The sequence below is a fragment of the Nannizzia gypsea genome, genomic scaffold, assembly GCF_000150975.2.
Source record: "Nannizzia gypsea CBS 118893 supercont1.7 genomic scaffold, whole genome shotgun sequence".
NCBI classification, from domain to species: domain Eukaryota; kingdom Fungi; phylum Ascomycota; class Eurotiomycetes; order Onygenales; family Arthrodermataceae; genus Nannizzia; species Nannizzia gypsea.
This window is the reverse complement of record NW_003345195.1, coordinates 669,490-691,214: the sequence shown is the minus strand read 5'-3', so window position 1 is coordinate 691,214 and position 21,725 is coordinate 669,490. Positions and strand designations below refer to the sequence as shown.

The window sequence follows — 21,725 nt, the reverse complement described above, 5'->3', positions numbered from 1 at the left end:
TCAAGTACTTCTTTCTTTTTGATTGCACCAGCCACGTTTAAAATTTATTATATGACAGGTAAGGTATATTGGAAAAACTATCTCAAGGAAATCATTACATATTTTAATCTTCAAAGGAAAAAAAATTGCCGGGAGTCGTTAAAATACAGGTGTAAGGTAGAGACAATATAACGTTAGAGATTGAAAATATGAAGATATTGTAAAAAGGAGAGCCGTAGGGAGATATCATCCAGGTAGGAAAAGCCGTCCATAATGGGTGTAATAATGATAGATGCCTCCTACACAGCGGGTAGTGGCATAAAGAAAGGAAGGGATGGAAGGTGTGAGAGAAGGGAATTGAAAAAAGGAGATAATAGGCAATGTAAGATGCAATACCACATAAAAGTCCCATCCGCATTGAAAATTAAATATAGAGGGAAATAAGAACCGGCCACAAGAGACAAAATGCGGCATCGTTGCGATAAAAATGTATCGTGCCCCGCATATTGGGAAGAGGGTATAACGGTACCCGGTTTTTAGGATTGTGGTGCCTTGGATTCTGGCTCTTGCGCTTCTTTATCTTCAGCCCCCTCGACTTCGTTGGCTTCCTTAGCTGACTCTGTTTTATCCTTATTTATAGTGTCGGAATCGGTAGGTGCCTCAGCTTTAGTAGACGGCTGCTCCTCGTCTATTTTGCTCTCATTACTCCGCGGTACTTGTGTTTCGCCAGCCCCCTCCCCCTTTTCTTCTATCGGCTGGACAGGGATTGTGCTTTGGCTCTCTTCCAGTTCGTCATCCATACTCGATATAGTGGGTTCAGATGGTCCTGGGGACCCGGGTGCTTCCTCTGCTGATTCCTTTTCGGAATCTGCTACTACTTCTTCCGTGATAGGCGAAGCTGAAGAGGGTTCATCTGATACCATAGCGGGCTGTTCCATTTTGTTTGATTCACTAGCTTCCGTTGCTGGTGCTTCGGGTAGAGTATCCCGCTCTTCGCTTGTGGGTAATGACTCTGGTTCTTCGGTTAATTCCTCAGATATATCCTCGACTATCTTCTCATTTTTTTCCACCTTAGAGTCTTTGGGCGGCTGAGGCACTCTTTGGATATTTTTGTTTAGATCATCATCTTCTGCTGCCTCGGCAATCGTTGTGACGCCCACACCAGTCGATGGGGAATGTCGGTGCCGCCTTGTGGTTGCTGCAGACAAACCTGTACTAGGCTCCTCAAGGCTATTGGGAGGCGTTGCTGTTACCGAATCCTCCTTGCGCAAAATAGTAAGTCTTCTATTTACACCTTGGTTTTGACTAGTCGAGGAATCGGTGCTAGATGCTTCGCCCTCTGCTTCGGGAGGAATTGTGTAATTGTCATCAGGAATGAGGTTATAGACATCGCAGACTGTCTTGAAAAAGACATAAAGACCGTCATGACCTTCAACTTGCCAAAAGACGCCTCGATGCTGAAACCAGGCGTGTGCGAATATTCGATACACCCGCCGGAAAACATTTGTAAGGTGCCTCATGCTTGCTTGAGGACCCCCAGTCGCATCAGAGCCGAGAGTTAGTCGGCTGGGGAAAAACTTGGGCGACGTGAGAACATTCGTTGCCCAGTCAAGAGTATGGCAGCAGTAATCGATCGCACAGCATGATTTAGGTGGGTCGTGGACAGCACATAGGTATTGCCATTCGGAGGCACGCATTTCCGGGCATGTTTGAGCTGAGCATGGTGGTTCTTCGGCAAAAAATGCGATGACGAGGTTGTTTGCTTTCATGGTAAGGAATCGGCATAATTCGTACAGCCACAGAGATCTTTCTACGCCCGCTGGGGGCTCTGCTAGGTCTCGTGCGATTTCCCGGGTTATTGGGGCAACAGTATCGGAACCTGAGGGTTGCGTGAAATGGTGGTATGAGGCTTTGAGATGTTCCTGGAGCTGAAAGGGAGAATCGAGCTATAGGCAATATATGAGTTCTCGTTAGCCTCGCCTCATCTTCTATTGCGCTTATGAACAAGACAAACAAACCTCAGAGAGCGGAACCAAAGGAGGACCAGAGGCCATATTCGCGGCCTTGGTTCCGGGCCGTATTCTTCGTGCTGATGCATCATCCTGGCCATGAGGTATTCCTAGAAATTCGTCGGACCCATCATTTTTACCGTCACCGACGGTTGGGGACTTGGGTCCGATCTGTACTTCTGTGAAAGGAGGAGGGCTTGGTAAGCGTGGAGAGCTTGACGGTGAGACGGCTGACCCAGACATGATAATGGCCTGTCTATATAGACTCTTTGATCAGCCAGCAAGGTAAGGATAAGCCGGTTTTATGGCTTGCTCAAGCTGTCCTTTTTTTGTGATGTAAACATACAAACTCGTACCTGAACAAATTAACCGCGCGCAAAAGATGAATCGCGCTAAAGTTGTTCCGTGCCGCCCACTTTAATTGGACGTCGAATATCTATTTAGGTTACACGCATCGATAGATATCGATTAAGATAGCCAGATCTATAAAGAAAGGTTGAACAGATTGGCATCGCAGATAATCTCCCCATACCATCACGATGAATACGATCAGTGATGATGATGATAGCCCGCCCCAGCTGGTTGATGTGACTGCTACTCCTGAGAAATCTGAGGAACAACCCAAGACTCCAACAGACCAAAATCTCCCTAGAGTCCCTATAACTATAGTAACAGGTACTTTGGAGGCTAACTTGTTTAACACAAATCCATAATACTCTAACAAGACGTACGTTTCTTTCAGGCTACCTCGGAGCAGGCAAGACTACGCTATTAAACTATATCTTGAACGAAAGACATGGCAAGAAAATAGCAGTGATTCTTAATGGTTTGTCTCTCTATTACCGTCTAAAAAACGACCATACTGACTTTCTCGATCAGAGTTTGGAGATTGTAAGACTGGAAAGCGCTCTATCTGCATGAGTGTCTAACTAAATGACCCGCCTTTAGCTGTCGATATTGAGAAGTCAATGACTGTGAGCCAAGAAGGCCAGCAAGTAGAAGAATGGCTTGAACTAGCCAATGGCTGCATTTGCTGCTCGGTAAGGTACGTTCGTTCTATAGGAATGCCGATAGAAAATACATACTTTTACGGTTGACTCATGAACCTGGGCTCTGACTGGCTGTCAACAGGGATGCTGGGGTTCTGGCCATTGAATCTCTAATGAACAGGAGGGGAACCTTTGATTATATCCTACTCGAGACTACCGGGCTAGCTGATCCTGGGAATATTGCTCCTCTATTCTGGGTTGACGATGGACTGGGCAGCTCCATCTACCTTGACGGGATTGTCACGCTGGTCGATGCAAAGAATATCAATAAACTATTGGATGAACCGTCCTGCGAAGAAGAAAAACAGGGTCTTCATGGGGGAAGCATGTTAACGACGGCCCATTTACAAATATCACACGCAGATGTGATCATTCTCAACAAGACTGATCTAGTGCCAAATGAGGAGCTTGTAAAGGTAAAGGACCGGATTACCTCTATTAATGGCTTGGCTACAATCCATACAACGGACCATAGCAAAATATCGAGCATTGAGGGCACGGTTCTTGAGTTGCATTCCTATGACAAATTAACAACGGTAGATTTCTCAACCAAGGGTCAAAGTCAACTCGATGCTGTAAGTTCTCGCCTATCTTTTATCTGAGAAACCTATTTTTTCGACTTGAAGACCGCGATTGACCGATACCACTTAGAGCATATCTACACTTGCATTCACTTTCTCAGATATAACAGAGGATAGGGTTGCACATATTGACGAATGGCTGCAAGCCGTGCTCTGGAATCAAGAATTCCCGAAACCCAAACATAGCCCTGACGAGACTATCACTGACTTCGAAATCCATCGACTCAAAGGTATTCTTCGTTTAACCAATGGGAAAACAAGAATCATCCAGGGTGTAAGAGAAGTGTTTGAAATCACAGACGCAGAAGATAGCCAGCCGTCATCTCCACTGGGATCTAAAATTGTTCTTATCGGACGCGGGCTTGGATTAGATAGCTCAGTGTGGCAGAAGAGCCTCCTTCCGTATTTAGAAAAGTGAGAGGTTATTGGAACTAGCTATTGAAAACCCATGGTATCAAACAAAAGGTCAGATGGATCTTTCCATATCTATAAAAACCAGTAGACAGAGCGCATCTAGATGCCGTGGATGGGATTTTCTGAAATATCACAGACTGTTTCAGTATGTCGTTTCCGCATTGTCCGCAGGTGAAATCGGGTGTCGAATGGCAGTTTGCGCCCTTGGCCGTGTCCTCATATTCCCTAAAGGCGAGCCGTCAAGCCCAACTTCACTTAAACTGCAACCCTCTTCTTGGTTCTCCTCAGCAGATGCATTTGACTGTGTTGACTCAAAAGGTATAGGGCTTGCGGCGATCTTCGGTCTACTTTTGAACACACTATCATAATCAATGTAGTCGCTATATGGGTCTTCGTCCGACGCCTCTGCATTATGTTTCTCTTTGTTTTCGGCCCTTTTCTCTGGTGTTTCGAATGGATCGCCGGGAACAAGCAACTGGGATTGCCTGCGGTTGTCTGAAATAGGCTTCCACGGACGAGGGGTAGTAGCAGATACAAAGAGCATGGACTGTCTAGTACGCTCTAACAAAGTAGTAGCCCGAGAAGATGGGTCATCGGCGGCTTGAGATTCTGCCTCATCACCCTGAATACCGCTTTTATCATCTACAATCGAGTGCTCATCAGTTGTAGGGTTATTCTCAGGTAATTCACTGTTGGTAGCCGTTTCCAGAGACAAAACGCCTAATTGCATGGCCAGTAAGTCTTCCGTCGATATATTTCTAGCAGCACTTGACCCAATGATGATGTCCGTCTCTTCTGCGGCCCCGTGGGGAACGAGATTTTGTTTTTGAACTGGGCCTTTATCAACCATAGCTTTTGGGTCAGGGGAAGCCTGAGGGGAAGCCTCAGGCGTATAAGCGACCTCTTTCTCTGGCGAAAACATCGGAGCGTCACCAATTCTAGCGGAATGCGTAGGTGCTCCTTGATCTTCATCATGTTCAGCTAATGGATCTATGGTGTCGTATTCGTCTTGGGAGAGTTCTTTTGATTCCTTGGAGTCTTCTGGTCGTTGCAACTGAGTTCGTAGGCTGTCTAGATCTAGTGAATCCTTGAACTTCCGCCACTTTTGAAGACGAGATTGTTGCTTTGAGAGACGGTCTTCTAAATTCGCTAAAAGATCGGGGTGGCCTTGTGGCTCAATATCATCTTTGACTGCGACCTTTTTCATACCAGACCATACCTGCGAAAAGTCCATTTCAAGTAGCGGCTCTGAGACTGCATGTGAGTCCCCGTTCAGGATTGTGTTGGCCCAATTAATATCGCCATGCCATGTCCTGTTGATAGAGTCTTGAATTTGCTGTTGATGTCTCAATTCTGAGGCCAGCGGTTTGGGCATGCGCCTTGCGTTTGAGAGCTCATTTGCCTTCAGATGAAGGAATTGCTTTAGGTCTCGACATGTTGAATTCAACTCATTTTTCTGGTCTATCATGGAATGCAAGGACGCACGGTATGCAATTATCATCGGTAGCAGATTTTGAGTATCGCTGGGAGGCCCTCGCTTGCTTGTGGGAAGGGATAACGGTGGAGCTCCGGTACGGTATTCACGAGACGAAACTACAACCTTTCGTAGTACGATTGTAGAAAACTCGGCCAGAATTTCATCAAACTTCTCACCTGTACACTCCTCAAGCATTGATTTTCGCAGAATTCTCTCTCTTCCAAGTGTTCCATTTTTTGTCAGCTCCGAGAGTGACCGGAAGAGAGCAGCCCGAAGGTTTGACGACTGAAGAGGTTCAAGTGGCGGGAAAAATGGTTGAAGTTTCTATGATTTCGGTTGAATGTTAGATGATAAATGCCTGCTGAGTACTCCTGACAGGTGTAGTAATCCATACATTTCTGGTGAGCTCAGGATCCCATAGCTGGAACAGGTAAAACAAAGTCCATTCCACCGCCTGGACTCGTCTTCGCAGGTTGCTCTGGTTATCTGAAAGTGTTGATGGCACAATTCCGGGCCAATCCGGACGCAAATCAAGGCGCAAGAGCTTCAAATTGCGTATGAAGACCGCAATTGGCGGAGCCTGAGGCCATGTTTCGGCTCCAGAGCTGGGTGTAGTAGAAACGCGCATGGGGTTCGTGTCGCAGAGGCGTCTTATATGCACAAGCGGTTTTTAGTGGCGATCTCGCAGGGGTACTCCACAGCGTTCGCTTATTCTCCAGATTTGAACTTGTATATGGTCATAGCTATCGATATTGCATGCAGTCAACTGTGATTTTGATATTCAGGAGAGATTTAGCGACTCGTTCAACCTTTGGAGCTTTGGTTCAGGAACAGGTCACATGACTAGTTATGGCTTAGCTGGAATTACCCCTGAAATTAACCAGAATGTCTATGGAAACGCTGCAGACTGTGTCGGGGACCAATGCATGATTTTACTGGTACGGGGGATAATGACAGCATTTGCATGTAGGCAACCTTGCGCTAAGTTACAGGGAAGGGCGTCTTTCCAGGGAATGAGCGAGTGTTGCACTGCTTTAATATCACACAGCACGAAAGGCCTCTGTTTAGCAAAGCTACCTGGAGGATTCAACCACTTATTATTCAAAACTCTTAACAAAGGAGAGCATATACACTGTAAATAACCAGGCTTTTTCTTTCGACCAAAGTCTTCCATAGTTACTCCGTAAACAACCTATCAATACCGAAATTCTTATATCCAAAAACATGCGATTTGATAGGGCCGAGCTTCTTAGTCATCTTGATCATCTTGCAGGGATCTTTCAGAAGCTGCTAAAAAAAGCAAGAAAAGCCATCCATGAAGGTTCATATAAAGAAAGACCGGACCCCCTCCGCCAACCCACTACGCAGCTTTACACCCCATTGATTGATATTGATTTCGTCCCTAGATCGCTCGTTGTTGGAAGAAAGATGGGCTCAAACACTCCCTGGACCGCCCAGTCCGGTAGGTAGCGGTCAATCTGTTTGGTATAAGCGATATGAAGTTGACATTTTCCGCATAGTTATTGGGACGCTATCACATCCTCTAGCAGAAAACAGCACCTCGCCCATCCCTTTCTTTCACCTCCTAGAACGATTGAAAACTACCAAACGAGAAGGCTGGCGACGGTTCAATATATCCAATGGCGAGTCTATAGCCGATCACATGTATCGCATGTCTGTCATGACGATGCTGGCCCCGCCCTCGCTTGCCTCCAAATTGAATATCCTTCATTGCACGAAGATGGCGCTCGTCCACGACATGGCTGAATCGATCGTTGGCGATATAACGCCCGTTGATACTGAAGTGACCAAGGCTGAGAAAGCAAGGCGCGAAGCAGAAGTGATGGAATACATCTCTAAGACGCTACTGGGTAGTGTCTTTGGTGGAACTCCGGGCGAGGGCTTTCAGAAGATTTTTGAAGAATATGAAGAAGACAAAACGCTCGAGGCACGGTTCGTGCACGATATTGATAAGATGGAACTGCTTCTGCAGACTGTCGAGTATGAACGGGCCCATGGTGGGAAACTTGATCTAACGGAGTTCTACCATGTCTTCAAAAAAATACGTCTGCCGGAAATCAAGGCATGGGGAGAGGAAGTTCTTCGAGAAAGAGAGGCATTCTGGGCGGATAAGCCTAACCCTCCTACTCTACCCCAGTGATAATTGCGCACCATTATCTTTATTTCTCGAAAGCCTAACACTCGGCCGCTTTTCCCTAGCCCGCTGCCGGCACCTGTCTGTTTCATGGTATTATGTCACGCCCTTGGTTACCCTGTTTATATGCATGTTCCTTTCCTTTGTAATTGGCAGCACCGATAGATTCATTTCCCGGACTGAGACCACGTCCGAAGCTGAGCAGAGCTCAACACAAGCATCAATAGACGCACATATTAATACATTGGCTTTAATGCACAATATGGATCTTTACCTTTTTGATGTGAGTGAAAAGCTTACAATACTTCCCAGGATCTTCCTCATGCATACTTTCAAGGTGTGTTGTTAGCCTACAACTAAAATTGACAGCATGAAGGCTCATGTGTGCTGTTATGCTGGTTATATTCAATTTATATATCGGTGAGGTTGATAACTAGCTCTGCGCGTCTGCTTAATGGTACCTGAATAAGCATTTAGATGTTCAGAATTGGGCTGGCGCTTCCACATTCTCGGACTCAGCTCCTTGCGCGTCCTATTGGTAGGTGAAAGGCCCCCCCTCGACCATCTTTTATGCCTCTCGTTAGATAGCTGGAGTTCGTGGCGCCACAAGGGCTCCCTGGCTCGCTGTACGACCGGCCGAGAAGCAAGCGATCTTAAAAGAGAAGACTAAATGGGCATTGTATGAGGAAAAGAAGTTAGATGGCCTTATCAAAGGTGTCATGGAGCTGGTTGATGGCCTGACCGGTATATTTCCTGCCGCTCTACCACGCCAGCTACAGCTTTGCGAAGCCGAAGCCTCTGAGATTACTGGAAGACTGTGGTAGCTGGCTGCTTGCTTAGGGGCAAGGCAATGAAATACCATTACACCATCAAGCTCGTTGAAACTAACTATTTGGTGTAATTATAAATAATAAATTAGTTAGTTATAATTATCTGGAAACTCAAGGATATTACTTCTCTACGAAGTATTGCTACATATTACCAAAATGAGCTGCAGGGGTTGGCCAATTTAAACCACGTGACCACGCGACGACCCCGGACCTCGGGACTTGGTCATCTCGCGACTTCATCAACTTTGACGGTACCATCATTATGCATTCTACTCCCTCTGCCGGCAACAGACACACCAAATAATCAACGCCTGGGTTTTTACCATTCTAAACGCTCAAATATGAACTAGAGTTGGAAAAAAATTCGAAAAAAGACTCAATCTATAATCTCACTTGCGAGTGGCCACCCTTTTCGCCATCAATGCCACGGTCCCTAGCTTCTAGGAAGAACCGAAATGCACGCGGAGCCAATTCAAGACTCGCTCTATTAGAAGCACTTGACACACCTCCAGAGCCTTCGGCTGATGCAATTAAAACTTCGAAGTTCTTTAACGGGGAGGACTTTTCTTCAGAGGACTCCTCCCTATCTGAGCCTGAGGAAAGCGAGTCAGCACTGCAAGACAACTCAGATGGCGGCGGTGACGACGATGAAGATGAAGACGAGGATGTGAACTGGGAAGATGCCACTTCTAATGCGACTCCACATACCCAAGCTCCAGCTCCAGCTCTGCGAGATTTGAGTATCGTATTAGAAAGAAATGAAGAATCATTCGCCCCGTTTTCGCTTTCGTCGAAGAAAGGCCCTAGTAAGATTGATCGCCTAATTCGAACACAAACACATTGTATGCATGTGCAGTTTCTTCTCTTCCACAATGCTGTTAGAAATTCCTGGATCAATGATTCAGAAACAAAGAATATCCTCCTGAGCCAGCTGCCAGCAAAAGTCAAGAAACACCTAAAGAATTGGAGATCAGCCGTTAAGTCACCTAATTCTTTATCAAAAGGCCAGGATGAACCAGCATACTACTTACTGGCTATGCTTGCTTCCTACTGGGCTGAATCTTTTAAGATCACCGCCCCTGGATTGAGAAAAAGAGGTTACAGGCCAATTCCCGTTCTCGGAAGAGAGATTTCTAAATTCAATGGTCCGGATGAAGATGGCAATGACCAGGGGGAGATTATTCGAGATATCACCGAATTTCGTGAGCTTGCTCGACAGCGGCAGGGTTCCCGTGACGTTGGTGGTCAATTATTTACCTCCCTATTAAGAGCTGTTGGTCTAGAAGCAAGAATGGTTGCCAGCCTACAGCCGATTGGATTTGGATGGAGTAAATTCGAGGACTATAATCCCAAAGAAAAGCCAAGTCATTCCGAAAAGAAGATTGATAAAGATCTCAGCTATCCTATATACTGGTCTGAAGTTGTCTCACCTATCACGAACGACATTATACCTGTGGAGGCGCTTGTACTACCATTTTATCTAGCAACCACGCCAGAACGTCTGGCAATGTTTGAGCCTCCAGCACCGAAGGCAGAAAAGGCAAAACAAGTAATAGCATATGTGATTGCATACTCTCCAGATGCAACTGCAAAGGACGTCACCATTCGGTATTTGAAAAAGCAAGCCTGGCCTGGAAAAACAAAAGGGTTTCGAATACCCGTGGAAAGAATTCCGTACAACAAGTCTGGGATTCGTGTATATTACGAATACGACTGGTTCAGGACTATAATGCGGGGCTATGTTAGGCCAGCAAACAAAAGAACTATCGCTGATACCAAAGAGGATGAAGCGCTTGTACCCAGCCAGGCAAAGAATAATAAGCCAAAGGAGGGTGAAACGTTACAGAGTTTGAAGGCATCTGATGAGTTTGTTCTTGAAAGGTTTTTGAAAAGAGAAGAAGCCCTCCGTTCCGGAGCAACTCATGTTCGTACTTTCACCACTGGTAAAAACGAGAAGAAGAAAGAGGAAAAAGTCTACAAACGGTCAGATGTGGTGAGATGCCTTTCTGCTGAGAGTTGGCATAAGGAAGGACGAAAAATTAAAATGGGGGAGACGCCGCTGAAACTCGTTCCCATCAGGGCAGTTACACTCAACCGGAAAAGAGAGGTTGATGAGCTTCATCGTGAAACAGGTGAGAAGCCAATGCAAGGTCTGTACGCCAGATATCAAACAGAATTTATTATCCCGCCGCCTATCAAAGATGGGATAATACCTAAAAATGAGTATGGCAACATTGACTGTTTTGTTCCCTCCATGATACCACGAGGAGCAGCGCATGTGCCATTCCCCGGGACTGTCCGTGTTTGCAAGAAACTCGGGATAGATTATGCGGAAGCAGTTACTGGGTTTGAATTCGGGAGTAAAATGGCCGTCCCTATCATTGAAGGAGTCGTTGTGGCGGCCGAGAATGAGGACCTTTTGAAGGATGCGTGGATCGCTGATGAACAGGAAAAGAGAAGAAAGGAGAAGCTCAAGCATGATAAACTTATCCTTGCTACATGGCGGAAATTCATAATGGGCCTCCGCATCAATGACCGGCTCCAGGAAGAGTACGGTGGAGTGGGTGAAACTGAATCTCACAACCCATTTTCTAGTCGCATGGACCCCGAGCCCCCTCAGCCTACAGAGAAATGATGTTCAGGTCGATGACACTGGGGGTGGGTTTCTCGTTCCAGGTGTGGATGATGAGACACATGAAGAAGGAGGATTTTTGGTTGAAGATGATGAACTACATAGAGTCTAGAGTCTACCACGTGGTTCCTGGGATTTGGATGAGCGGGATGAGGATATTTTATCTGATGTTAGTGATGCCCTTTTGGTGAACCCCGTTGGAGTTTTTGATATACTATCATCGCCGCCCCACCGCCCCACCACTACCATCTCCTCTTGGTATTCGGGATATTCCACGTACCACAGTTACATGGATCGAACGAGATACACTTGCCAACCGGAATCTCCATTGATATATCACTGCTCAGTGACCTGAATTGGATTAATGGTTTAACTACGCATCGTTCTGACTGTAAGAGAAGGAATCTGGTGGAAATGCGATAATGCCAGCCGTGGATATCAGTTAAGCGGCTCTTATCTAACTTGTTTAACTAAAGCACTAGCGTCGCTCAGTATAACTCCCTTGTGATGTGGATCAGCCTGCAGCGAGTCACGTGAGCCCATTAGCTCCAATTTCACGGAGTTGGTAAACTTGACTTCTATCAGTTTCAAACTGCGTCCATACACTGTAAAAAGCAGTGCCTCACCCTGCTATTATACCAGCATCAAATCTACAGAGACTTTCGGGCATCTATAAGCTCCCTGTTTACCTCTTTGCAAAGCCACGTGCATTCCCTCGCAGCTTTAACTAGAGGCTTTCTAGTTACCATCCCGCTACTAACAACATCACCATACCATTAACCATTCGGTTACGACAGACTCATATCTCAGCTCACATCATCCATTACTATTTCTTGCCTAGTTTTGGCAGCTGGCTAGAAGCTAACCGCTCTTCTTCAACTCAAAAAGAGAAGTCGTACTGATCATTGCCATGTTCAGGCAGCATATCAATATAGCCTTCACATTCACTAAATACCCTCGCTTTGCTTCGACAATCCTCCGCATTCAGCATCATTTGATCCAGCTACCAGACAAATTAAAGATTTAACCGAAATAGGTAAATAAGATGTATGGATGATAACACCTCGCTACAACAACATTTTTCCTCACGCAGGCCTGAGAAACTTAACTTGCCTCAATATCCCTACATCGTCTCGTAATAGGTAAACCAGAACATGAAGTAAGCCTTACTCACGTTGGCAAGATTTAACCCCGGGTTGTTGTCGGTTGTGACCTGGAATGTCCATTGAGTAAAAGGCCCTACCATTGCATAACGGTCCTCTCCTACTGATCCCACATCCCCGTCTGTGGTGCCTGGGCCCATCGTCATTGGGTCTTTGATATTATATCTGAATTTAGTTATAAGTGGGTCATGGACAAAGTCGAACCGTTCATCCTGCTTATTGAGTATGGTCTCCTTTCCCTGGTGCTTCAGCGTCAAATCCAAGAAATGAGAACCAGTCTCGGCCCCGTCTAAATAGAAGCGAACCTTGGTTAATCGGATGTCAACCATAGAACCGAATGGATTCGGCTTATGGATATCAAAAACTGGTATTTCAACGGTATGCGTGATGCCGTCCGTTCCACTATCCTTGATCATGTCGACATACATGTCATCGATATCGTATCTCAGGCCATTAAATTTCTGAGGCTCGGTACCTGCTTTTTCAAGGAAAGTATTATACCGGGTGATGAGCGTTGAGTTAACCGAAATCAACGTTGTTGCATTGAACGTTGAGAATTTGAATCCTTCCATCTGTTCCCCCACTACATTTGCCCGGTCTAGGCTGACGAACAGGTAGGAACGCTGCGCTTTATACAACCATTCTTGCGTGGTGTGGATAGCATCAGTGTAAAGCTTTTTCATGAAAGCTGTCATGGTCGGATGGTCTGCCCCAAGTTGGTCATACTCCTCCCGGGAGATGTCTGCCCGTTCAGCAGCAAGGGCATCGAGCTCCGTCTGGTACTTGATCAGCAAAAGGACTGCCTCTGTATATCCAATGACAGCAGCATTTCGCTCCTTCACAATTGCTGCCATGGTCGTTAGCCGAAATATGAATACTTTTACCTTGGAAATACAACTTACCGATATAGTCGTGGAACCTCTTCCTCAGGTTGTCCAGCACTGGTTTTCCCAGAATATCTTCGAATTGGCTCCAGAAAGCGTCCGCTTTCTCCGCAATTACTTGGAGCTTTGTTGCAGCTGGATCATCGAAATCCACGCCGCCATCTTTGAGCAACGTATACCCTTCGGCCAAACCTTCTATAGACTCCTTCATATCCTTGGCATCATGTAGCAGCAAGCTTCTGTCGATCTTTACACCAGAGTCGGATTCAAGCTTCTCTATGGCATTGTGGATGAGGTCTGCGCCTTGCAATGCGACCATAGGTGCGGATCCATGCACAAAGATCACCTGCGACAGGGCAGACATAAGGTCCTCCCAAGAGACGGTGACCCCTGTTTTGACCTGTTCCTCAACCTCCTTAAAGGCATTCATCAAACTTTTCTTTGCCGGACCAATGGATTCCGTTGATAAGTGAAGCCTTTGCAAGTTCATATCGAGATCGTTCTTCTTTTCTTTGATTTCATCTTGAACCAGGCGCTTTCGGAAGTCACACTGAGCTAACCTATTCCTAATCGCTTGCTTCTTCTCTTCGGCATTCATTTCACCGCCCAAAAACCTGCGATAGGTTTTTTCAACCTCTTTCAAGTTTTCGAGCAGCGGTTCGACGGCTGTTTTATAGAACCCGAACGAACCGCGTGGCACTTTCTCTCCGTCATCACCGAAGATCGTCTTCCCTGACAGGAGATTCAATAGGTTTCCTTGGGCTTCGTCCTTAATTGCGCGCAAGAGGGTGAATGAAATGGGTTCATCCCCAGGCGCCCCACTAAGGATGAACAAAGATGGTTCTGCTTTGCGATATGCCTCGGCTAGGCGTGTTTTGGATATCTTCTGGTCTTTCACGTCTCCCAGGAAAGCCAGCCTCCGTGCCAGGCGGCTATAAATGTTCGCTGAGCGGGCTTTTTCGTCGAGGGATCCACAGAACCAGAGTAGGTTAGCCATATCTAACAACATCCGGCACTGTGTCGGGTGCACGAAGCACACTTCACTGTCCAATATTTTCCCCGGGTCAGACAAGATGTAAACATTGTGGCTCCCGGGTTTACCAGTGTCTCCATTCGGTCCCCGTTGCTTATCTCCCATGCTGCCAGTACCGTATGGCCCACCCTTAACGTTAGTGTGTTGTTCAAAGGCGTTGGCCAGACTATCTCGCTGCGCTGCCAGGTCTATAAGAAACTGTATGAGAGTCGGCTGTATCGACTCTTTTGGAGTGGCCATCATGATCTTTACCGTGCTCAGTGACGTTGGTATCGTCATGGCTGTCATGATTTCTTTCAGGGCGATGAAGCCGACGAATCGTTTAATCTTATCCTCGAAATCTGTAGGCCACATCTTCTTTGGATCCATCAGTCCTTTAACGATCTCGGCACCTTGCTCAATGGCCTGCTCGAAAATGCAACCAAAGATAACATCGACCCTTCCCCCTTGCCCCCCATTTCCGCCGCGGGGTCCAACATCTTTCCCAGTCACTGGCTGCCGGTTGGCTCCTGGGCCTCCTCCAGCTGCGTGGATTGTATCTGGTTAGTAATCTTTTGTCTATCCAAGTACGGGAAAAAAGATAATCTGCTAACCATCAAGGTGTAGTTTTTCTACGGAAGCAGCCTCCACATGCTCCGCGAATATCTGCAATGTCCCCCCTTGGTATGCATCAGGGTCGCTTTCAACACCCCCTTTCCCGGAGATGATAATGCTACATCCTGTACTGGTCAGCTCTGGCCCGTAGAGCTCACCTGTATAGATGCAATATTTATCAAACGGCTCCTTCTCCTCATTTTCTGAAATTAAGTCGTGCGTCAGAGAAAATTTCTCTACGTAAAATGCGAATGGCGTTTTGATAGTTCCCCCAATACTAGGTGCATCATCGGATACTGAGAGAAAGAGCTGTGGGTTAACTACCGGATACTGGACGGTGTCCGAGTCCGGAAGCGGGTCAGAATTGGGCGAAATTATTGCGGAGGCTGGTGATTCCATTATTTCCATGGGAGCAGGCTGATGCTACTAGGGCGATTTTCAGAATGTCTGCTTGTCCCTATATAGCCTTTATTTTTTAAGCCCCCCTCCCCTGTTACACCCACGTCATTTATGGTTTCTCTTCTCTTATAGGCCCTTGCTAAGCTGCCCCAAGACTGGTACGTTTCCCCAAACAAGAAAGTATCATTTGCATGATGCAGTAAACCCTTGCGCTACAGGCATTATTTTGACGCCAACTTCATGTCAGATTCAGCCAGCCCGAGACGTTCATTACGTATTTAGCGGAAACATTCAGTCCGAGAGAATGAACTGTATGCAGATGCGATCTACACCTATCAAAGACATCCTCGAGTTATAGACTAGGCAGCCCGATTTCATTTCAGCCTGCGTATACACCCCTCCAGCAAACTTCCCCCGCACTCCTCTATTCAATTAAGGCAAAGGGCACCCTCCGTCCAATTTGATAGAGATAAGAGCCAAATGAACCATTATCCACATACGGCAATGCTTAGCGCAAGCCAAAGATTTAGAGTGCTATCACCCCCTAAGTTGCTGCAGAGATTTATAATATTATGTATATGGTTTGTAAAGGGCTTCAGTATATATATACGCCGATAGCTGTTGTCCCATTCAGTTATAAACACGGTAACCAACACCCTCTTGAGCGCTCTTCAATTGATACCACTGATTGATACCCCTGGACCCCAACGTCCTTGTTTACACTTCACTCCACGCGATGACTACACAATATGAGAAATCCGATTATTATGGCAAGCTCAGTGGTAAAGTGACGACCGACGACTGGGATATTCTTGTGTCATATACACGGCAAAAGCTGAACCACCTGCTGGACCAAACCTGGGGCACAAAGCCACTACTCCAAAATGTCAAGTTTACGAGTAAGCCGTATATTCCAGGCGTCGATGTCACAGAGGACTACGACTTCGCTCTCGCCTCTCCCGTACTGAACTTTGGGTACCTGGACGGGAACCCAAGGGCACTCCTAAAAATGGGATTCTCTGGATCAGTAACCAGCACCGTGAAGCCTAACAAACCAGTCACTACCCCAATTCCAGCCGACGTCTATTTCTTACAGATAGGTGTCCCCCTTGCGTCTTTCAGTGCTGAAGAGGACAAGTTCTATGTTTGTTTACCCCCTTTAGAAGATAGATTTACGTGAGGCTGACATTAACTCATTAGGAAGGCAAAGACGTGGTGGAATTTGAATCCAGTAAGGAGGCCGAGCACCATATAGTCTTCCATTTCCAAAATGAAGACGCCACATCCTGGGATTTCACTGCCGACGAAACTAAACCGCATCCGCTGCTGGAAAATCTTCTAAAGGCTAAAGGGGATATCGCTACTTGGTTCGGGTCCCAGTCCCACGTAGCATGGGTCGAGTACGCTGTCAATAAAATATCAAGCAAAAAGGATCCCACTTCCGTCCTCCTCCGGCCAAAGTCTTATAAATTTATAATCGCAGAAGATACCCTATGCGTGTTTATCCAAACCGAAGGCAGCGGAAATCCACAAGGAAACACCCAAGGTACCCGATTCGGTCGAAAGTACGACCACTTCGACTTCAGTCCAATTCCAAAAGATTATACAGGCTCCATCATCCTCTCAAGGGACGTGTTTTTTCAAAAATTTATATGGACGCAGATCCAAAACATTCTCCCCGGTGGTGTAGTCGACAAGACCGCAGGAGCCGGCGCGAAACTCGAATTGCGTCCTACGGGCCTTTTGAACTCTGGAGGAAGTGCTTGGATTGGCCAGTGGTTCTGTACCCTTGAAGCCAGCAAGATCGACTGTACGGATCATCCTCTTACGATTGAATTTTTCGATGAAGCCCCATTTGATAAGCCGAAATATAAATGGTCATGGACATTTTCAGGGAAATTTCCCTTTATCGAGAATGATAATGTTATTCACATCACTTTATCGTGTGAAATCCCAACGGTAAGCCTTATATTTCCCGCGGAGGACTACGTTCTATTGCTGATATCTTATAGAAAACTAAAACCCTTGCAACTGTTGAGGGCGACACGATGAAATTCACCCTTGCGTTTGAATCTGCGGATCAACCTCCTACCAAGTCTGATATAGACATTAGCCCAATAAAGGCAGAAATCAACTTGCCGACCTTCACCGTGGACTTGCCTGAATTAAACTTCTTCTCAACCCAAAATATATTTGCTCCTGGAGAGAGGTTCATCCAAGTCTCCGATCTTATGTTTCCCTCCGACCTGGTTCTCTGCGGTAACATGCCCAGCTAAGGCATCCAAGTTACCGGGCTCTAGGTAAGTGTACTTGGAGATCTTGGAGATTACATTATGACAACTTCGGGTCAATTTCGGGTCAGTACAATTCTATAATGACATTCGGTTTCCTATTTAAATTAGCAAATGATTTCGGGATTTTATTTGAGTATTTGTAAACACATCCGGTTTTCTAGTACTTGACTAGAAAAATAAATATATGGCCTATCTTTTTATAAATAGGGGTGATTTCCCAAATCTATATTGTTGACAGCTTAATGAGCTGCTAGTTGTAGAGATATCACCTGCCCAAACCATGTAAGCCGTCCGCGATTATTGGCTGATTCGCAAAACCGTAGTCTAGTTTTATGCATTTACTCCTAATGATAGAAATACTTTCTTTAAAACGAGGGATAGGGGATGTGGTCAAATCCTCACATACACGATTAACTATTTATGCAGGTTGACCATGAAAGGACATACAACTGGTAACCACAAATAGCAATCGTTCAAGGGATCAATCCCTCCAGTTCCTTACGAATGCGGCCTTGATTGTATTCTTTCCGTCGCCTGTCCATCTCCTCCGTAACCTCTTTTCTTGCCTCCTTTAACTTCAATTCAGTAGAACGTTCTTCACGCTCTGTCTTATCCTTGGTTTTTTTATCGATATCATCTTGAATGTCCTTTGCTTTCTTTTCGAATTCGTCCTTGATAACTTTCGCCTTTGCCCTCCATTCAGGGGTACCAGGCGGATCCGTTATTTGACTAAGTTTTTTGTCTCTGTCGGTTTCTTCAGATTTGATCTCATCCCCCAGCTTTAAGATGTCGTCCGGTAATACATGGTCCGCCATTTTTTTGTCAATGTATCGTTGGAGTAGGCTTTCAACCTCGATGGAAGGCACTTGCTCCTCGCACTTTTCTTTGACTGCGGCCGCATATGCCTCCTTAAACTCTCGAGTCCAATACTTCCTGAAGTAACGGTATCTTTTGTAGACACCATCGTCCAGTTTCTCGTGTAGATAAAGTTTATAATTCCCTTCGAGTTTTTCCTTGACGATTTTGGACAGATCCGGATCCCTTGTCTGCTCCAGACTCAGTTTACCGACAACCTCTCTGATCCTTTCATCCAACATCTGGTCGAAATCCACATACGTTAGTTTCACGTCAGTTTTGAGGCCACGGGAGCATCCCTCGATGCCATAATTTCTCAAAGCCGTGATGAAACCGATTGAAAAGCCCCCTGCCGCTGTTCCAACTGCTCCGCCTATGAGCTGAAAATACAAGACTCCAACTCCAGCTGCCGCCACTGTGAATAGGAGGTGGAAGGTGCCGAGAAACAGGTCGCCTTTATCAACACTGTTGACAGTTGTGGCTGCAGTGGAGAGGCCTGTGGGTTTCTTTTGGATGCCAATTAAATCCAGAGCCATCGCCAGTGACTCAGCCGCGGCATCCTCGCGGACATTGACTGCAGCAACAGCCGTTTCCTCTGATACATCGCTGCGTGGGTTCGAAATCATCTGGCTGGTGCACTCCTTCTCCAAGCAATTTCCCCAAGGATGATACCGCTTAGCAGTAATGGAGGTCTTTTGTCCGACATTTTCGCTCTTCCAGGTTTCTCCTGAAAAGCCTGGTGTTACCGGGGGGTCTTGCGTTGGGAATTCACATTGAAACTGAACTCGGAAGTTGTCGGATGATGCGGTTGTGAAGGTGACCCATCCCTGGTTATCCACACTTTGACTTGTCACTAGATTTCCATCCACTATGAAGGAGTGTATGTCAGTGTCCTGATGTCAGGCATCATTCTTGTCAGTAGTTAAGGGAATTCACCGTAGATCTTCCCAGTAGCGGAATGAACCATTAACTCCCAAAAGCCCATAGCGTTACTATCAAAACGATATACGCCTCCCGCAACACGCAATTCAAAATTAGGACCAGCATCCACTAAGGTTATGAACGCCTTCCAATCATCTGAATTGAATTTAAAGCCCTGACTAGCAGTATATTCCGGTGGATGGTCCTTGTCGTCATCGCAGGAATTCAGAAGGCCCAGCAATATATCATTGTCCGTATAGACCTTATCGAAATACGCCTTTAACGCATCTGCCACTAGGATTAGCTAACTCATTGAAGATAACATTGATAAGAGCATACCTAAAGTGTCGTTTTGCATGTTTGCTGTTTTACACTTTGCCTGAGCAGCTCCCAATCTATAGAAGATGGACGCGTACTAGAAAATGCTGGCTGTTGATCGGCGAGAAGTGAGGGTATGAACCTCAGGCCGTTTGATATATACTCTGTCCAGATGATGCAGTTAATTTATACCAGTACTCTACATCCCACACAGCTTCCCGCATATCCAGGCGAAAAAAAAAACAACCTCTTAACGGAGTCAAAGCCTCCGTCAAGGTAAATACATGATCTAAAAAGATCGCAAACCAAACTGATATCTGAGGTTGTCCAACCCGATATGTCGGCATTGCAGGATTCAAAATTCAGACTCAGCCAGCCCGTTAGAGACACGCCAGAACCGAAAGCGGCATTTGGTATATGTCATATGCACAAGTTCAGCCAGCCCATTCCGGATAAGGGTTTATGCTGTGTCAGTGCGGAGTAGGTTTTGCAGAAGCTTTAGCTCAGTATTAACCTATATAATAGGAAATTCAAGCCTATGGCAATATATAGACATTTCAGCTTATGCACGGAAAATCAGGCAGACATGCATAGTTCAAATATAAATACATGGGTATAGATATGATATAGAACTCAGTTTACCCAAATAACCTTAGGAATCTTCTAGGAATTTGAAAGAATTCCCCTTATTAGAATATGGATATTTAATAGGTAGTTTCTGTCATATACTCAGCAACTTAACGTGGCTGGTTATAGAGTTGCTTAGTCGGTAAAGCTGACTAAGCTCCCATGAAATGGCACATAGCATCAAGGTCGATGTTCCTATTAGTATATTTTTGGAGGCCTGCATGGTAGGCGATGAGTATGGTTGGTGATACCATCATCAGTGTGGTGCTGGTGGGAATGGTGGTGGGAATGGTGGTGGGAGCAGTGGTTGAATTGCACGGAGTACAGAGCATGCTGCATCGATCTCGTGTATTCGACTGACAACCTGCATAGCAGGCTGTGGCAGTGGTGGTAGGTGGGAGCAGTTGGAGGATGTCGAGGCTGTATTTTTGGTGGCAGGCGACACGATGGTTGCTTGCATCAGGAGTAAAATTAAGCTTAGTCAGCGCCAAGCCCTTATGCAGGTCTACCGAGGTTCTCCCAAAATAGCATCTTGGCGAAGTTTGTATTATTGAGTTCACGACTGCTTCAACTGCGTTATCGATAACCAAACAGCTATTTTACCGTTCAACCACATTGTCCTGAGCTCAGAGTGCAATGACGGAGCTGCCCCCCAGCGAAGCTGCTACAGACGAGATGAGTGTAGTTGCGAGAAGCCCAATTCACTTTGGGCCCTTTCTTGTAACACCGCAGGTACGTTGCTGGACCCTAACTTAGAGCTATTAGCATCGTCTTTCAAGATTTCCCCTTCGTGAGACTGGCATGTAGCCAGGTAGGCGGCTAGTTAACAGGCACTCAAATAGGTCTTCTTCGTCACACCTCTCTCTTTCGCCGTTGTTAACCTGAAACCGCTTCTGCCAGGCCATGTCCTCGTCTGTCCGCTACGCCGCACTCCGCGGCTTTCAGACCTGACCCCCGCCGAAACGACGAATCTCTTTCTCACAGTCCGTCGAGTCAGCCGCATGGTTGAACGCATCTACCAGGCCTCAAGCTTAAACGTTGCTATTCAAGATGGTGTCGATGCCGGACAGAGCGTGCCTCATGTACATGCGCATATTATACCCCGGAAGAAAGCTGATTTGGACCACAAGGGTGGCTCGGATGCGATTTACGGTATGCTGGATGGCGAGGAAGGCGATCTTGGTCGATTTTTAGCGGAGAGGAAACTTGCCATGGAAAATAAGCGGACGCGGTCTGGGTTCCCCGCTGTTGACAATGATTCTAGGGAGCCTAGGTCCGATGAGGAGATGCAGAAGGAAGCGGAACTGTTGGCTGAAGAGATGGAAAAGGAGATAGAGATGGAAATAGAAAGCTCTAAGAGGGCATATGATAACTGAATCAATAGGAAAAATGGACGTAATGGCCTCCTTTAGAGTTGATGGGATATCTATCGGATATTCAACAATACTTTTATAGATTTCAGTGAGAAGTTGGAAATCTATTCTAAAATGCTTCTATAACTAAATACCAAA

At 46.1% G+C, this 21,725-nt stretch overlaps 9 protein-coding genes across 9 annotated transcripts; 5 read left to right on the top strand and 4 right to left on the bottom strand.

Moving 5' to 3' along the window:
- Positions 1–515: 515 nt before the first annotated feature.
- Positions 516–2,231, bottom strand: MGYG_07553 (Mob1 family protein; the record flags this gene model as incomplete). The annotated part of the gene is made up of 2 exons (XM_003170263.1): positions 516–1,925; positions 1,998–2,231. The coding sequence occupies 2 exons, from the start codon at positions 2,229–2,231 to the stop codon at positions 516–518; spliced, it is 1,644 nt and encodes a 547-aa protein (XP_003170311.1).
- A 296-nt stretch (positions 2,232–2,527) lies between these two features.
- Positions 2,528–4,036, top strand: MGYG_07552 (COBW domain-containing protein 1; the record flags this gene model as incomplete). Its single annotated transcript, XM_003170262.1, has 6 exons — positions 2,528–2,663; positions 2,731–2,814; positions 2,868–2,879; positions 2,937–3,033; positions 3,120–3,612; positions 3,689–4,036. 6 exons carry the CDS (start codon positions 2,528–2,530, stop codon positions 4,034–4,036), a joined length of 1,170 nt encoding a protein of 389 aa, XP_003170310.1.
- Positions 4,037–4,174: 138 nt separating this feature from the next.
- On the bottom strand, positions 4,175–6,137 carry MGYG_07551 (hypothetical protein; the record flags this gene model as incomplete). Its single annotated transcript, XM_003170261.1, has 2 exons — positions 4,175–5,833; positions 5,904–6,137. The coding sequence occupies 2 exons, from the start codon at positions 6,135–6,137 to the stop codon at positions 4,175–4,177; spliced, it is 1,893 nt and encodes a 630-aa protein (XP_003170309.1).
- Positions 6,138–6,937: 800 nt separating this feature from the next.
- Positions 6,938–7,670, top strand: MGYG_07550 (HD domain-containing protein; the record flags this gene model as incomplete). Its single annotated transcript, XM_003170260.1, has 2 exons — positions 6,938–6,971; positions 7,030–7,670. The coding sequence occupies 2 exons, from the start codon at positions 6,938–6,940 to the stop codon at positions 7,668–7,670; spliced, it is 675 nt and encodes a 224-aa protein (XP_003170308.1).
- Positions 7,671–8,915: 1,245 nt separating this feature from the next.
- Positions 8,916–11,129, top strand: MGYG_07549 (DNA repair protein rhp42; the record flags this gene model as incomplete). Its single annotated transcript, XM_003170259.1, has 1 exon — positions 8,916–11,129. One exon carries the CDS (start codon positions 8,916–8,918, stop codon positions 11,127–11,129), a length of 2,214 nt encoding a protein of 737 aa, XP_003170307.1.
- Positions 11,130–12,249: 1,120 nt separating this feature from the next.
- Positions 12,250–15,199, bottom strand: MGYG_07548 (hypothetical protein; the record flags this gene model as incomplete). Its single annotated transcript, XM_003170258.1, has 3 exons — positions 12,250–13,136; positions 13,192–14,730; positions 14,800–15,199. 3 exons carry the CDS (start codon positions 15,197–15,199, stop codon positions 12,250–12,252), a joined length of 2,826 nt encoding a protein of 941 aa, XP_003170306.1.
- A 736-nt stretch (positions 15,200–15,935) lies between these two features.
- On the top strand, positions 15,936–17,475 carry MGYG_07547 (hypothetical protein; the record flags this gene model as incomplete). Its single annotated transcript, XM_003170257.1, has 3 exons — positions 15,936–16,343; positions 16,400–17,158; positions 17,212–17,475. The coding sequence occupies 3 exons, from the start codon at positions 15,936–15,938 to the stop codon at positions 17,473–17,475; spliced, it is 1,431 nt and encodes a 476-aa protein (XP_003170305.1).
- A 491-nt stretch (positions 17,476–17,966) lies between these two features.
- On the bottom strand, positions 17,967–19,627 carry MGYG_07546 (hypothetical protein; the record flags this gene model as incomplete). Its single annotated transcript, XM_003170256.1, has 3 exons — positions 17,967–19,216; positions 19,285–19,557; positions 19,609–19,627. 3 exons carry the CDS (start codon positions 19,625–19,627, stop codon positions 17,967–17,969), a joined length of 1,542 nt encoding a protein of 513 aa, XP_003170304.1.
- A 1,223-nt stretch (positions 19,628–20,850) lies between these two features.
- MGYG_07545 (HIT domain-containing protein) lies at positions 20,851–21,590 on the top strand (the record flags this gene model as incomplete). Its single annotated transcript, XM_003170255.1, has 2 exons — positions 20,851–20,946; positions 21,057–21,590. 2 exons carry the CDS (start codon positions 20,851–20,853, stop codon positions 21,588–21,590), a joined length of 630 nt encoding a protein of 209 aa, XP_003170303.1.
- Positions 21,591–21,725: the final 135 nt, after the last annotated feature.